The sequence below is a fragment of the Odocoileus virginianus genome, chromosome 30 (assembly GCF_023699985.2).
Source record: "Odocoileus virginianus isolate 20LAN1187 ecotype Illinois chromosome 30, Ovbor_1.2, whole genome shotgun sequence".
NCBI classification, from domain to species: Eukaryota; Metazoa; Chordata; class Mammalia; order Artiodactyla; family Cervidae; genus Odocoileus; species Odocoileus virginianus.
The window spans coordinates 34,346,992-34,360,002 of NC_069703.1; the positions used below are offsets into that span (position 1 = coordinate 34,346,992).

At 36.7% G+C, this 13,011-nt stretch overlaps 1 protein-coding gene across 3 annotated transcripts in view; it reads left to right on the top strand.

The window, feature by feature from the left end:
- KDM1A (lysine demethylase 1A) overlaps nt 1-13,011 on the top strand; it is a 64,604-nt gene that overhangs the window by 18,893 nt on the left and 32,700 nt on the right. For 2 of the 3 annotated variants that reach the window (XM_020874556.2, XM_070458900.1), the window contains exon 3: nt 9,758-9,817. The exons of the other annotated variant lie outside the window; for it this stretch is intronic. In XM_020874556.2, the coding sequence (XP_020730215.1) occupies nt 9,758-9,817 (60 nt within the window). The remainder of the gene's footprint in view (nt 1-9,757; nt 9,818-13,011) is intronic. 3 annotated transcript variants of the gene reach the window in all.

Below are 13,011 nucleotides of genomic sequence, written 5' to 3' on the forward strand. Positions count from 1 at the left end.
ATGTTGCCATTTTGGCCTATAGTGTCAATTAAGTGCCGAAATCATTTGATTTTTTCTTATCATATGAAGTGTTATGCATACATTTAGAAAACAGACCTGGGATTAATTTTCTTGCCTTTTTTTTTTTTTTGTATAGCATCATTTCAGTGTTCTGATTTGGAACTATGCTCCAGAATAACTTACTAGAGATCTGGGGGAAAATGTCACAGCCTGAAAAGGTAATCTAGATCAATTCAACAAAATTTTTATATTTTGAGAGATTACTAAAAATGGACCAAAATGTATATTACTATCCAATACATGGTCCCCACTCTTAGATAATTTGTAGCTTGATATGAGATACAGCTGTTTTATTGTCAATGGCAAAATACCCTTAAGTGTTACATTAAAGAATAGGAATTTGGAGAGACTTTGAGGCAGAAAGGGTAGGAAGGAAGGAAGTCTTCAGATTCTTCTTTACTTACTGGAAGAATTAAAAAACAAAAAAAGAAACCCAACAAGGAAGGGGATTGGTAGTATGGAGGAGAAAAATTTATTACAGAGACATTTTTTACACAAAGTAAGATTCCCTCAAATGTGCAGCTGCTCATTCTCTGTATTTTGCACACATTAATTCCAGGCATGGTGCTAGATTCTGAGGGTTCAAGGCTGAAGACTAAGTCCTACAAAAAATTCACAGTCCAGTTTAGGTTTATAGATATATTAATTGACAGTAATGAAGAAACAATACAGTCAAAGTCTATTCAAAGTTTGATGAGATCTCAGAAGTTGTTTTCAGATATTTTTCCCAAAATTGGATTTTGGAAGTTGTACTTTAAACATAAAAGAATGAAGTTAGGCTTTTATGAAGCAGTTTGAGAGCCTCGATTTTTAACTGTTTACTGCTTTTGACTGATAAGAACCTTTGAATGAGATGCTACCAAGTTATGTTTGGTCTTTTAGATTTTGTGCTGCTTTTCTTAATGACTGATTTTATTTTATTATTTTGCTTTATTTTCTATTAGTGCAAAACAGTAATTTGTTTAGTTGAACAACTTTGTTTTTATAATCTCTTTGTATTCTTTTTGCTGCCATGGTTTATTTGATGTGATCATGGATAATAGAAGAGCAGGATACTTTGTGAGGATTTTGTCATCTGCAAAATGGGTCTTGATATGAGGATCAAATGAGAACATATGCACTCCACTTTGTGTACAAACATCTTGTATTTATTAAACACAGAGTTGAACCAGGAGTAAAGTGGCTTGGTGGAGGTGCTTTTATTGAAGTGTAGGTGATTTACAATGTTGTGTTAATTACCGCTGCACAGCAAAGTGATTCAGTTATACATACATATATATATATATGTTTAGTTATATGTATATTTTTTATTTAGTGTTCTTTTCTATTATGGTTTATCACAGGGTATCGAATATAGTTCTCTATGCTATACGGTAGGACCTTATTGTTTATCCATTCTGTATATAGCAGTCGGTAGGACCTTATTGTTTATCCATTCTGTATATAACAGTTTACATCTGCTAACCCCAACCTCTCAATCCATCCTGCCCTGAAACCCCATTCCCTTGGCAACCACGAAGGTTGCCACCAAGAGCCACACTGTTCTCCGTGTCTGTGATTCTGCTTCATAGATAGGTTCGTTTGGGTTATAGTTTAGATTACACATAAAAGTGATGTCATATGGTATTTGTTTTTCTCACTTGCTTCGCTTAGTATGATAATCTCTAGTTGCATTGGGTTGGCATTTTAATCAGGAAAAAATCAGGTGAGGTTATGGACTAGGTTGACATATATATTCTGTCACTTTTGGAAACTGGAAAGTGTTTAAGCCCATTTTCAATGATGTGAATAGATCTTTCTTTGCAAGATAGATCATTTTTTAAGCTTTCATATGTTAAATCATTGGAAGAGTGGCAAATCTTGGCAAATACAGCCTTCCCTCATAGAATAACAGTGTAAATCCATGTGTCAACTATTAAGATATAACATGTTAAATTTTGCCATACTTGCTGGTGACAGAGGTTTTAAACATTTGAAAGTACTATTGTTTTTACTTTTGCTGTTTTTTAGCATCTTCTGATATTTGAAGATAGAAGAGTACATATGATTAATGCATTTCTAAGAAGTTGTATGTTTTTCATAGTATCATAGACTCAAATTATATTTCAGACAGAGGGAGCCTCTAATCATAACCCAAGATGGTGTGGATAGCAAGAATTCTGAAAAACCTACCTGAGCAGGAAAAGGGGAAACACATTCCTATTGGGAAACACATTCATGGTTATCAGTTGTGAAAAGGTATAATGGTTCTTTTGATAGCAGGTCCAGAATAAAGTTCCATATTGGCCTTTTAAGTTTTATTTATTTATTTATTTATTTTGTTTTTTTGCAAGTGTTTTTTTAAAATAACTTATTTTTTCATTTATTTTTATTAGTTGGAGGCTAATTACAATATTGTAGTGGTTTTTGCCATATATTGACAGGAATCAGCCATGGATTTACATGTGTTCCGCATCCCGATCCCCTCTCCCGCCTCCCTCCCCATCCCATCCATCCCTCTGGGTCTTCCCACTGCACCAGCACTGAGCACTTGTCTCATGCATCCAACCTGGGCTGCTGATCTGTTTCACCCTTGATAGTATACTTGTTTCAATGCTGTTCTCTCAGAACATCCCACCCTCGCCTTCTCCCACAGAGTCCACAAGTCTGTTCTGTACATCTGTGTCTCTTTTTCTGTTTTGCATATAGGGTTATCATTACCATCTTTTAAAATTCCATATATATGCGTTAATATACTGTATTGGTCTTTATCTTTCTGGCTTACTTCACTCTGTATAATGGGCTCCAGTTTCATCCATCTCATTAGAACTGATTCAAATGAATTCTTTTTAATGGCTGAGTAATATTCCATGGTGTATATGTACCACAGCTTCCTTATCCATTCGTCTGCTGATGGGCATCTAGGTTGCTTCCATGTCCTGGCTATTATAAACAGTGCTGCGATGAACATTGGGGTGCACGTATCTCTCTCAGATCTGGTTTCCTCGGTGTGTATGCCCAGGAGTGGGATTGCTGGGTCATATGGCAGTTCTATTTCCAGTTTTTTAAGGAATCTCCACACTGTTCTCCATAGTGGCTGTACTAGTTTGCATTCCCACCAACAGTGTTAGAAGGTTCCCTTTTCTCCACACCCTCTCCAGCATTTATTGCTTGTAGACTTTTGGATAGCAGCCATCCTGACTGGAGTGTAATGGTACCTCATTGTGGTTTTGATTTGCATTTCTCTGATAATGAGTGATGTTGAGCATCTTTTCATGTGTTTGTTAGCCATCTGTATGTCTTCTTTGGAGAAATGTCTGTTGAGTTCTTTGGCCCATTTTTTGATTGGGTCATTTATTTTTCTGGAATTGAGCTTCAGTAGTTGCTTGTGTATTTTTGAGATTAAACCTGTGTCTGTTGCTTCGTTTGCTATTATTTTCTCCCATTCTGAAGACTGTCTTTTCACCTTGCTTATAGTTTCCTTTGTTGTGCAAAAGCTTTTAAGTTTAATTAGGTCCCATTTGTTTATTTTTGCTTTTATTTCCAATATTCTGGGAGGTGGGTCATAGAGGATCCTGCTGTGATTTATGTTGGAGAGTGTTTTGCCTATGTTCTCTTCTAGGAGTTTTATAGTTTCTGGTCTTACATTTAGTTCTTTAATCCATTTTGAGTTTATTTTTGTGTATGGTGTTAGAAATTGTTCTAGTTTCATTCTTTTACAAGTGGTTGACCAGTTTTCCCAGCACCACTTGTTAAAGAGGTTGTCTTTTTTCCATTGTACATCCTTGCCTCCTTTGTCGAAGATAAGGTGTCCATAGGTATGTGGGTTTATCTCTGGGCTTTCTATTTTGTTCCACTGATCTATATTTCTGTCTTTGTGCCAGTACCACCATATTGGCCTTTTTAAAAACAGGTAAATAACTACAAAAATAAGCTTTGTTTTTAACTACTCAGACATAGATTAAGCCTGGTAGTTGAGCAACATAGCATAGCATCCGAATTGTAGATTTTCCTTGCAACATTTTGAAAAGTGAACTACAAACCAAGATTTTGCAACAAAATAAGGAAAATCCGCTCTATGCAAGGTGGAAGGAAATAACATGGACGAGGTCAGTCCTTCCAATTGGTTTCTAAAAGCTTTGCTTTCGTGCCTAGCTTGTAGGGCCTTTACTTTCTTTTATATAGGATCCCTGCTGCTGAGCTTCTCAGTTCTGTCCCATGTTAAGTTCTGGAGCAAATCTGTACCACACTTTTTCCAGTGGTACAGTGAAAAAATTCCAGGCAGGCTCCTACCTCAGGTAGCAGTTTTCTTGCTTTTCACACTTTAAGGTTATCTATTCTTAGTTCATTATTTTAAATGACAGTGTAACCCTAGAATTGCTGCTCTAATTGGAGATTTCATTTTGATTAATTTTGTTGGAGAGTATTGATCAGTGTTGTGTGTGTGTGTGTGTTAGTCGCTTAGTCATGTCCGACCCCACCAACTGTAGCCCACCAGGCTTCTCTGTCCATGGAATTCTCCAGGCAAGAATACTGGAGTGGATTGCCATTCCCTTCTCCATTGGTCAGTGTTAGGTGTTTTTTAAATGCCTCTGATGTACTCCAAAGGAACCCCTGAGGCTCCTTTAGGCTAATTTAGATCTACCTTTCTGAGCCCTTACATTTCTTTCAGCTGCTGTAGATCATTTATTCTTCTGCTGAAAATCATAGTAAAAAAGTTAGCAGAAAGTATGTACCATTTTTAAGCCGCCTGTCACTAAAGCAAGGATGGAAAAGCAGCATGAAGTGGTTGGTGATGGGTCACCAATAACTCAGCTTTTCTCAATTTTTTTTTTTAACTTTTTTTTTTTGTCATTTACACGGACCAGTTCCTCTTTGAAACGGCGTCTTTCCTTATGAGATTAACATATAGCTGCTTCAGACTCTTTTACCTCCATGCTAATTTAAAATTTCTTAGTCCCATTCTCATTTGTGAGTTCCAGTCTTTAATTTCCCACTATCTTTAGAGTGACGTGAAGTCGCTCAGTGGTATCCAACTCTTTGCGACCCCGTGGACTGTAGCCTACCAGGCTCCTCCATCCATGGGATTTTCCAGGCAAGTGTACTGGAGTGGGTTGCCATTTCCTTCTCCAGGAGATCTTCCCCACCCAGGGATTGAACCTGGGTCTTCTGCATTGTAGGCAGATACTTTACTGTCTTAGCCCATCTAATTTTACTAACCTGTCTCCCAGATTTACTATTTTATACATTTTATGACTGAAGTCCATTCTCCTGAACTTTGGAAGTTTGCAGTCATCTTGAAATTCCCTTATCTCTTTCATCAACTCTCTTGAAAAGTCATGTGTCTTCCTGTGCACAACTTTGACTTGTTCTGTGCCTTATCTATTTTTACTGTCGTCTCCTTTTTAATTTTAGTGGATTTTGCCTCATATCCAAATTATTTCTGTAGTCTTTCTATTGAATCTCCTTCATCTAGATCACCTTTCCCCTCTGATCTATCTGGTACAAAGTGACCAGATTAATTAAAATGTCACTTGTTTTATTGCTTTCTTGGTAAAAATCATACTGTTCTCCTGCATTACCAATAAGACCAAGTTTAAGTTTTAGCCCTGAAGGTGGTGCATTTTTGCCTATCCTGTGTGTTTCCCACTGCTCTTTGAGATCATATCCTTCATTAAGCAGCATGCTGTGTGCAGTTCTTTGCACATACCATGTCTCTGCTTTTCTCCTTGCTTTTGTAAATGTTTTGGGCCATGCCAGTGGTTTCACTGCTCCCCACCCCCCCACCCCCAGTCTCTCCAGATCTCTCTGGATTTGTTCAGAAAAGCTTCCATGATTCCCCTAAGTCTGTACTTGTTTCCTCTTAAAAATAAAGAAAAGTTTCTGGGTATTTTTTCGTCTTTCCCCAAGTAGATCATAAACCCTTTGAAAGTAGACACTCGGGTCTTCCCGGGTAGTGTAGTTGTGAAGGATCTGCCTGCTAGTGCAGGAGGCAGGAGAGACTCAGGTTCGATCAGGACGATCCCCTTGAGTAGGAAATGGCAACCCACTCCAGTATTCTTGCCTAGAAAATTCCACGGTCAGAACAGCCTGGGAGGTTACAGTTCATGGGGTCCCAAAGAGTTGGACACAACTGAGTGTGTGCGTGCAATGCGCACACACACACTATTCTACCTTTGATTTTGTGTGTGACAGTTTTTGTTTGGTTTTTCAGTAAACATTAAACTTGTGAGGTTATTAAGAAATTCAACTAGTGTGTTAATATAGTGGAAACTTGTATATTCAAAGATGGTTTTTTGAGATTTTTTTTTTTCCCTTTGCTAATTTGTCAGGTTTGATTGAAGTCAATCCTTGGCAGTCATTTTTATTCTGTAAATTTGGTAAAATTTTGATTGATTTTCTGTTTAAAAGTGATTGCTTCTTCTAAGATTTAGAAGTTCATCAAAATGTTTATAAAAATTATCAATGTGTTTCTAAGAAACTAGTCAAAATGTGATGAATATGTTGTTTAGTATGTTAATGGGAACAATAAACCATGATTCTCACCTCCATGCCTGGCTAAGTGAAAATATTTGGAAGCAACAGACTTCTTCTGAAGATGTTGGAAGAGTATGAATTTTGAATTAAGAGTTTTGAATTAAGATGAAAAAATATTCAGTAGTGTGACTATAACTAAAGTACTTTGCTGTTCTTCAAGAATAACTTAATGTATCTGCAGATATATTAGAGGATGACTGAAAGACTGCTATGTAAAATAAACCAAAAAGATTTTGAACTTGGAGAAAATATGCACAAATAAACTGTATTAATTGGCATAAAAAAGTTTTATAATTACATATTAATTTCCTTTATTTTTTAACAGAGTATTCATCATTTCATTAAGAAAATACACACAAAAATGGGGCTTCCCTGGTGGCTCAGATGGTAAAAAAAAAAAAAAAAAAAAATTTGCCTGCAATGTAGGAGGACCTAGGTTCAATCCCTGGGTCAGGAAGCTCCCCTAGAAAAGAAAATGGCAACCCACTCCAGTATTCTTGCCTGGAGAATTCCATGGACAGAGGAGCCTGGTGGGCTATAATCCATGGGGTCGCAAAGAGTTGGACATGACTAAGCGACTAACACTTTCACACAGAAAAATGTTTGCAGCTAACTTTACATCCAGGTAGTGTCTCTGACTAGAACAGATAAAATGTTGTATTCATTTGTTTGTGCTTTAAACATTATAGCATTCTGGCAAAATGAATCTGAGAGCTAGTAAAGCACACACACAAAAAAGATGAAGAATTGGCCTAGACTACCACTAATAAAGATGGTGCTGTTTTCCACTGTCTTGGAGAAGTATTCACCGTCACAACTCTCCTGAGCATATTGTGATTAGAAAACAACAACCTTGTCTTTACTTTCAAACAGGTTATCAGTGGTTGTCAAGTCAAGAGATATATTGTTCATTTACCTAATTTAAAGCACTTTTTGTTTTTCATCATTTCTTACATGTTTATAACACCTTCTGCTTGGTTTCTCCTGTTTCTCTGCTTAAGTAATACCTCAGAGTTTCACTTCTTTTTTTTTTTTTTGACTGCTGTTATAAGAGATACCTTTTAAAAATCTTTCCAGTGTATTGAATATTTTTGTTGTTTCTCCTACAAATTTTTTTTTTTTTATCAAAGAACAGTCTCAGAAAAAAACAGTGGCTTTATAAGAATTTTGTTAGTTCCTCTTCAAAAGCAGAAGACAAGAAAGACTGCCTTTCCTTGTTGCCCTTCTGAGTACACAAGTCAGGGATAAGAACTCCATATTTCTATGAAGTACCATTGATAGAAAAAAATCAGTCAATGAAGTACATAACATATTGTATGACATGTAGTGGGAGAAGAAGGAAAATCATAGAAATAGGAAGGATTAAAATAATTAATACTTAATGGCAGGCTTGAAAGTGTTTTTTGTTTTTACTTACTAAGAAGTGATGAGATGCCATCATGGCAAGAGATGGTTATTTTCATTCTTTGTTAAGCCAGGAACATAATTTGCGAAAGAAGAGCTATATTATTATTTCTAATGCCTAAATGTTCTTCTTGGAAATGATTTCATTGTTTTGAGCCCCTTTCCCCTCTTTTCTAAAATATAGTTTAATCTTCTGATCTAGTTTGGTTCTATTTTGGAACCAAACAAAATTATGACAATAATTTTTACTCAGAAACTTTTCAACTCTGAAAGATTTTTAAATGAATTAATCCGTGTTTATTAAGAATGAACTTTTTTTTACTTAAACTTTAAAAATAAAATTTCAAATGTAGATCCTGCATTTTCAAGATAGGTTTACAGATTGGATTTCATAATTGGAGTTATCTCTTCATACGTATAAGCCCTTTTTCAAAGGCTGTAAACAGCAGATCGCACATGTTGTAACTTGTCTGAGAAGCATAATCTTCTGGAACCTAAAGGACCCTTCATACAAGAGCAGTGTGAAATAATTTTAGAATGAGATTCTGTTCTCCTTTCAAAGCAGATCGTATACCATCTAGCAGCATATTGTTGTAAAAAATCATTTATGTCTGAATACCTTCATACACTTAGAGATCAAAGTGTTGTTTTAAGTATCACAGTCATAGAATCGTTCTTACAGTAAGGGGGTAGTGTTAGTTTTATTTTCCTGCTCTCTCAACTCAAATGATGAAATAATCAGTCTGCTTTCTAGTTGAGATTCTTTTAAACTATTTAATGAAGCTTGTCAAGTTTTAGGTCTTGGGATGGTGTCTCATATCTTCCAGAGATCACACTGTATATCATACACATAGTGTATCAGGTGGCTAGAAGCTTAAGATGCCCATTGCATCTGTCTTGGTGATTGACTTTGGAAGAGTCTTGAAGATGATCTAACTGTCTCAGATTGAACTTTCAAGCTGTGATACTTTTCTTGAAGCTATTTCTGTACATTAATCAACAAAGAAAATTTCTTACAGGCTTATTGTGTAGCTTGAGGTAGAAGCCCCCCACAGTCTTTCCCTGCTTCAGCCTTTTCCCTTGTGAGTCTCTGCAGTACTTGGCATGTAACTGTGAGGTGGCTTATGTTGTGTTTTAAAGTTTTCTAAGGAAGCACTGGCATGTTCAGATCTGGCACTGTGTAGTTTGTATAGTGAATGAAACTTCTTTTGGAACTGAATCTTGTAGTTATTGTCCCTTCTTTGAAATCAAGGGGAGACTTTCTCATTAAAATTACGTCTTTTGTTTGTTTTCTTATGTATATATTTGTGTGTGTATATATATATATATACTTTTTAGGTAGAAAGGTAAAGTTTAAGAGACATTGAGCGAATGCTGAATTGTTGCCACTCCAGATCCTAGAGCCCTTGCCACACCCACTCTCAGTCTAGCAATAAGTAGTAAAAGACATTTGGAATCCCTTTTCCCCATCCAGTCTTGACTGATTTAAGACTGACAGCAAGCATTTAGCCATTAGAAATACTACATACTTTTTCTGCTACCTTTCAACAAGAATCAGCATGCAAAGTTGACATTTCCTGACCAGAATTTGGAACACTATAATGTGATTCCCTGGGCCTTGATTCCAGAAGAAAGAGCACTCCGAATATGGGTTTACTAGGTGGTGGTGAAGTCATGAGTCAGTAACTGTTAGGCCAGACATTACCCCAACTCTATGTCCAGATATTATCTCAATTTATGGAGTAAGGTCCCTGAGTTCTCCTCTTTCCTTCCACAGGGCAAGCAGGAGGACTTCAAGACGACAGTTCTGGAGGGTATGGAGACGGCCAAGCATCAGGTGAGGGTGGCGTTAGATGCTTGCCACTTAGCAAGAGCCGCCAAGTCAGGGATTGATGCTTGCGAGTGTCTTTGGCTGTGGTACCCACATTTTAGCCAGAAGCACAAGGGAAGAACTATAAGCCAAGCCACAGGATAGAGTAGTACAATAGAAAGTGTAGCCAGAACAAAGGCAAGCAAAATCTTTTGAAGTCCTCAGGCCGATCTCAGCCCTCCACTCTTCTTCATATTTTTGAGGAGATGGCGGGTACTTTTCTCCCCAGCAGACTTTATAGTAACAGCAAACATAATATAAAACATAAGCTTAGAAATCATGGGACCTTTACACAGAACTATAACGTAATAATACACAGAAAGGGTAAGCCATAGGCTGAAAAATAGGATGGAAAGGCATTCTAAGATTAATCAAAGGAATTATGTGGGCAAGTTGACTCCTTAGAAATGATTGTTAAGTGGTATTGGATACAGTTTTTCAACTAACATTATTACATAGTTAATTTTTCAGTTTTAAACATTTTGTTTCTCACATGAAAATTTTTTTTTAAAGTCTGCTCAAAGCACTCTTATTTTCAGACCAAGCTATGAGATTTTTAACTTCTAGGAAAAAGTAAAGGGTTAAATGACTTATAGGGGCCTGTCTGGAACAGTTAAAGTTTGTTCCAGGAATCCAAAGTAGAATAGTCTGGATTTCATCCTTTACCTCTTAAAGGGTGTTATTGTATATGCCAGTGCTCAAAACTATTTTGCATATACATTTTGATAGATTTGGAATAGGTATCACTTTTGGAGTTTGTCACTTTTCAACTCTTAAATCTACTTCAAAATTATTTATTACAGTTTGTGTGAGCAGGTCCAGGGAATATTTGTATCTTACTCTCTTGGATCAAAGATACTTCAGTGGTAGTATCTAGGGGATCCAGAATGTTAGAAGTAGACTTCTTTAAATGCTGTCCAAAGGATTGAAGTTTGATAATCAGTACATGGTTGTCTTAGAGGAGTTAAAATTCTCATTTATCTGGCAGATAAATCTTCAACAGTGCTTTTCATCAAATGATGCATGACTGGATCTTCTATGGAACTGCGGAGGAGTAGGGATAGCTTTTAGAACTTTTAATATTGAAGAAATAGAGTTTTCTTGTTGCTTTTTGTTTTTACGTGAATAATTAATAAATTGACTCTTTCGCTTAAGAGAACAGTGTGTCGTATTGCTGAGAGTAAAAACAGACTCCATACAGAACCGGCGCTGCTCCTTTAACAGGAGCAGAGCGTGCGCTTCAGGTGCTTCCAGGGTGGTGGTGACCGTTCTGAGCCCGTCAGGGTCTCTTTAGATCTTCATCTTGTTCAGCTTATTCAGAAGCTTGCATTTGTGATATGATCAGTCCGAGTTAGAAAAGTATGCTTATAAGTAATCAGTGTTCTTCTCTTAACAAAACCATGTGACCCTCATGAGTATCTTGGGACCAGGATCATATCTTGACCTTAAAAAAATCACATCAAGTTGGTATTTACATCCTAAACCTTAAAAATTAGGGGGGAACTTGAGGTCATCTTACCTAGTTTTCTCCCTTCAAACAGATGGTATTTGCATCACCCCTGTTTTATCAGTTAGGTCCTGAAACACAAAGTAAATGACTCAACTAGGGATATACCAGCAGCGGAGGAGTGAGAACGCAGAGGTCTTGTTTCTTATGCATATACTGTTCCTTACACTCTCCCTCATAGAATCATTTAAAGTGTGCATTTACCCTAAAAAATTAAAAATCTAAAGCATAAGAAATGCTCTCCTTTTTCTTCCTTTTTCTCTCTTTTTATTCTTTTATTTTTAAGCTATTCTTAGACTGGATGTAGTGCATCAGGGCTCCCCTGGTGGCTCAGACGGTAAAGAATCCGCCTGCAGTGCAGGAGACCTGAGTTTGATCCCTGGGTTGGGAAAACCTCCTGGAGAAGGGCATGGCTACCCACTCCAGTATTCTTGCCTGTAGAATTCCATGGACACAGGAGCCTGGCTGGCTACAGTCCACAGGGTTGCAGAATCAAACATGACTGAGTGACTAACACTAATACATGGTGCATCTATAGTTACTAATTTTAGGAAGTTTATATGTACATCTTATCAGGCTCTTGTTTCCATCCTTTAGCTAGAAATCTAGTTATAGTTAAATTTTATCTACTTTAATGAAGGGGGGAAAGCCAAGAAACTCTGATGGAGGTCTTCTTTTCTTTTCTGTTGTCCTATCTCTGTTACTGTGTTCTAACAGAATTGGGGGGTAATGTTTTTAATGGTCCTGGAGTCTCACTTTCCCCTCCCTTTTTCTGTCTAATTAATAGATTCAGAAAGTCATTCCTTTAAATATGCGACTGCTTCTACTTGGTTTTCAGAGAAAGCATGAGCCAGTCAGACGCTTAGACAGGGCAGTTAAGCTTTAGCGTGACTGCATTTTGAAAGGTGATGCTGGAAATGTCCTGTGTTGGAGTGGTAAGAAAGACGAACAGAGGGCAAGATTGGTTATGTAGGGAACCTGCGGCTTTTAAAAACATAAGATAGTGTCTTCTGGAAACACTCTGAACTTCCAGAATACCAGGCTCCGTTAAAGCGCACACAGCACCAAACCATAGAACCACTCCAGAGCCAGGCGTGAGTTACTTGTGGATCGTGTGCACTGCGGTGCTTTCAGTAAGAACATTGTTAAAGACAGTTGTATTCTGTAAGATTCTTCCCTTTAAAGGAGATAGTGGTCTGTTCATTTTGCAATATTTTTAAAAGAATGTTTTGATTTAGCTTCTGAGCAGTTTTCAAATTTTTTGTTTCTTTGGGGAAAAGTTAGATGTTTAAATCTTGTACACTTTTCATCTTGATTTTGATAATGGTTTCCTTCTTAAAATACTAGTCTCATCCTTAAAAGCTAGAAGGAAGGCAGTAATTAGAATTTTTAGGGTCCGTTTTTCGTTTTTAAAAAGTTTATTTTTAAGAATAATTTTTTTTTTAGCTATTATGCAGAAGTTAGAGATGGAGAATATTGTTATTCCACAGGTACATTAATGTTACAACTTTGGGCTCCTTTAATTCCTTTTGTTAAACTTTTTATGTTTGATCAAAAGATAATTTAAAACTTGTGACTGATATAAAATTTCTTGTTACATTTTCTCCAGATTTCTCAAATTAGCTAACTATATTAAAGTGATTTCTGTTGATAA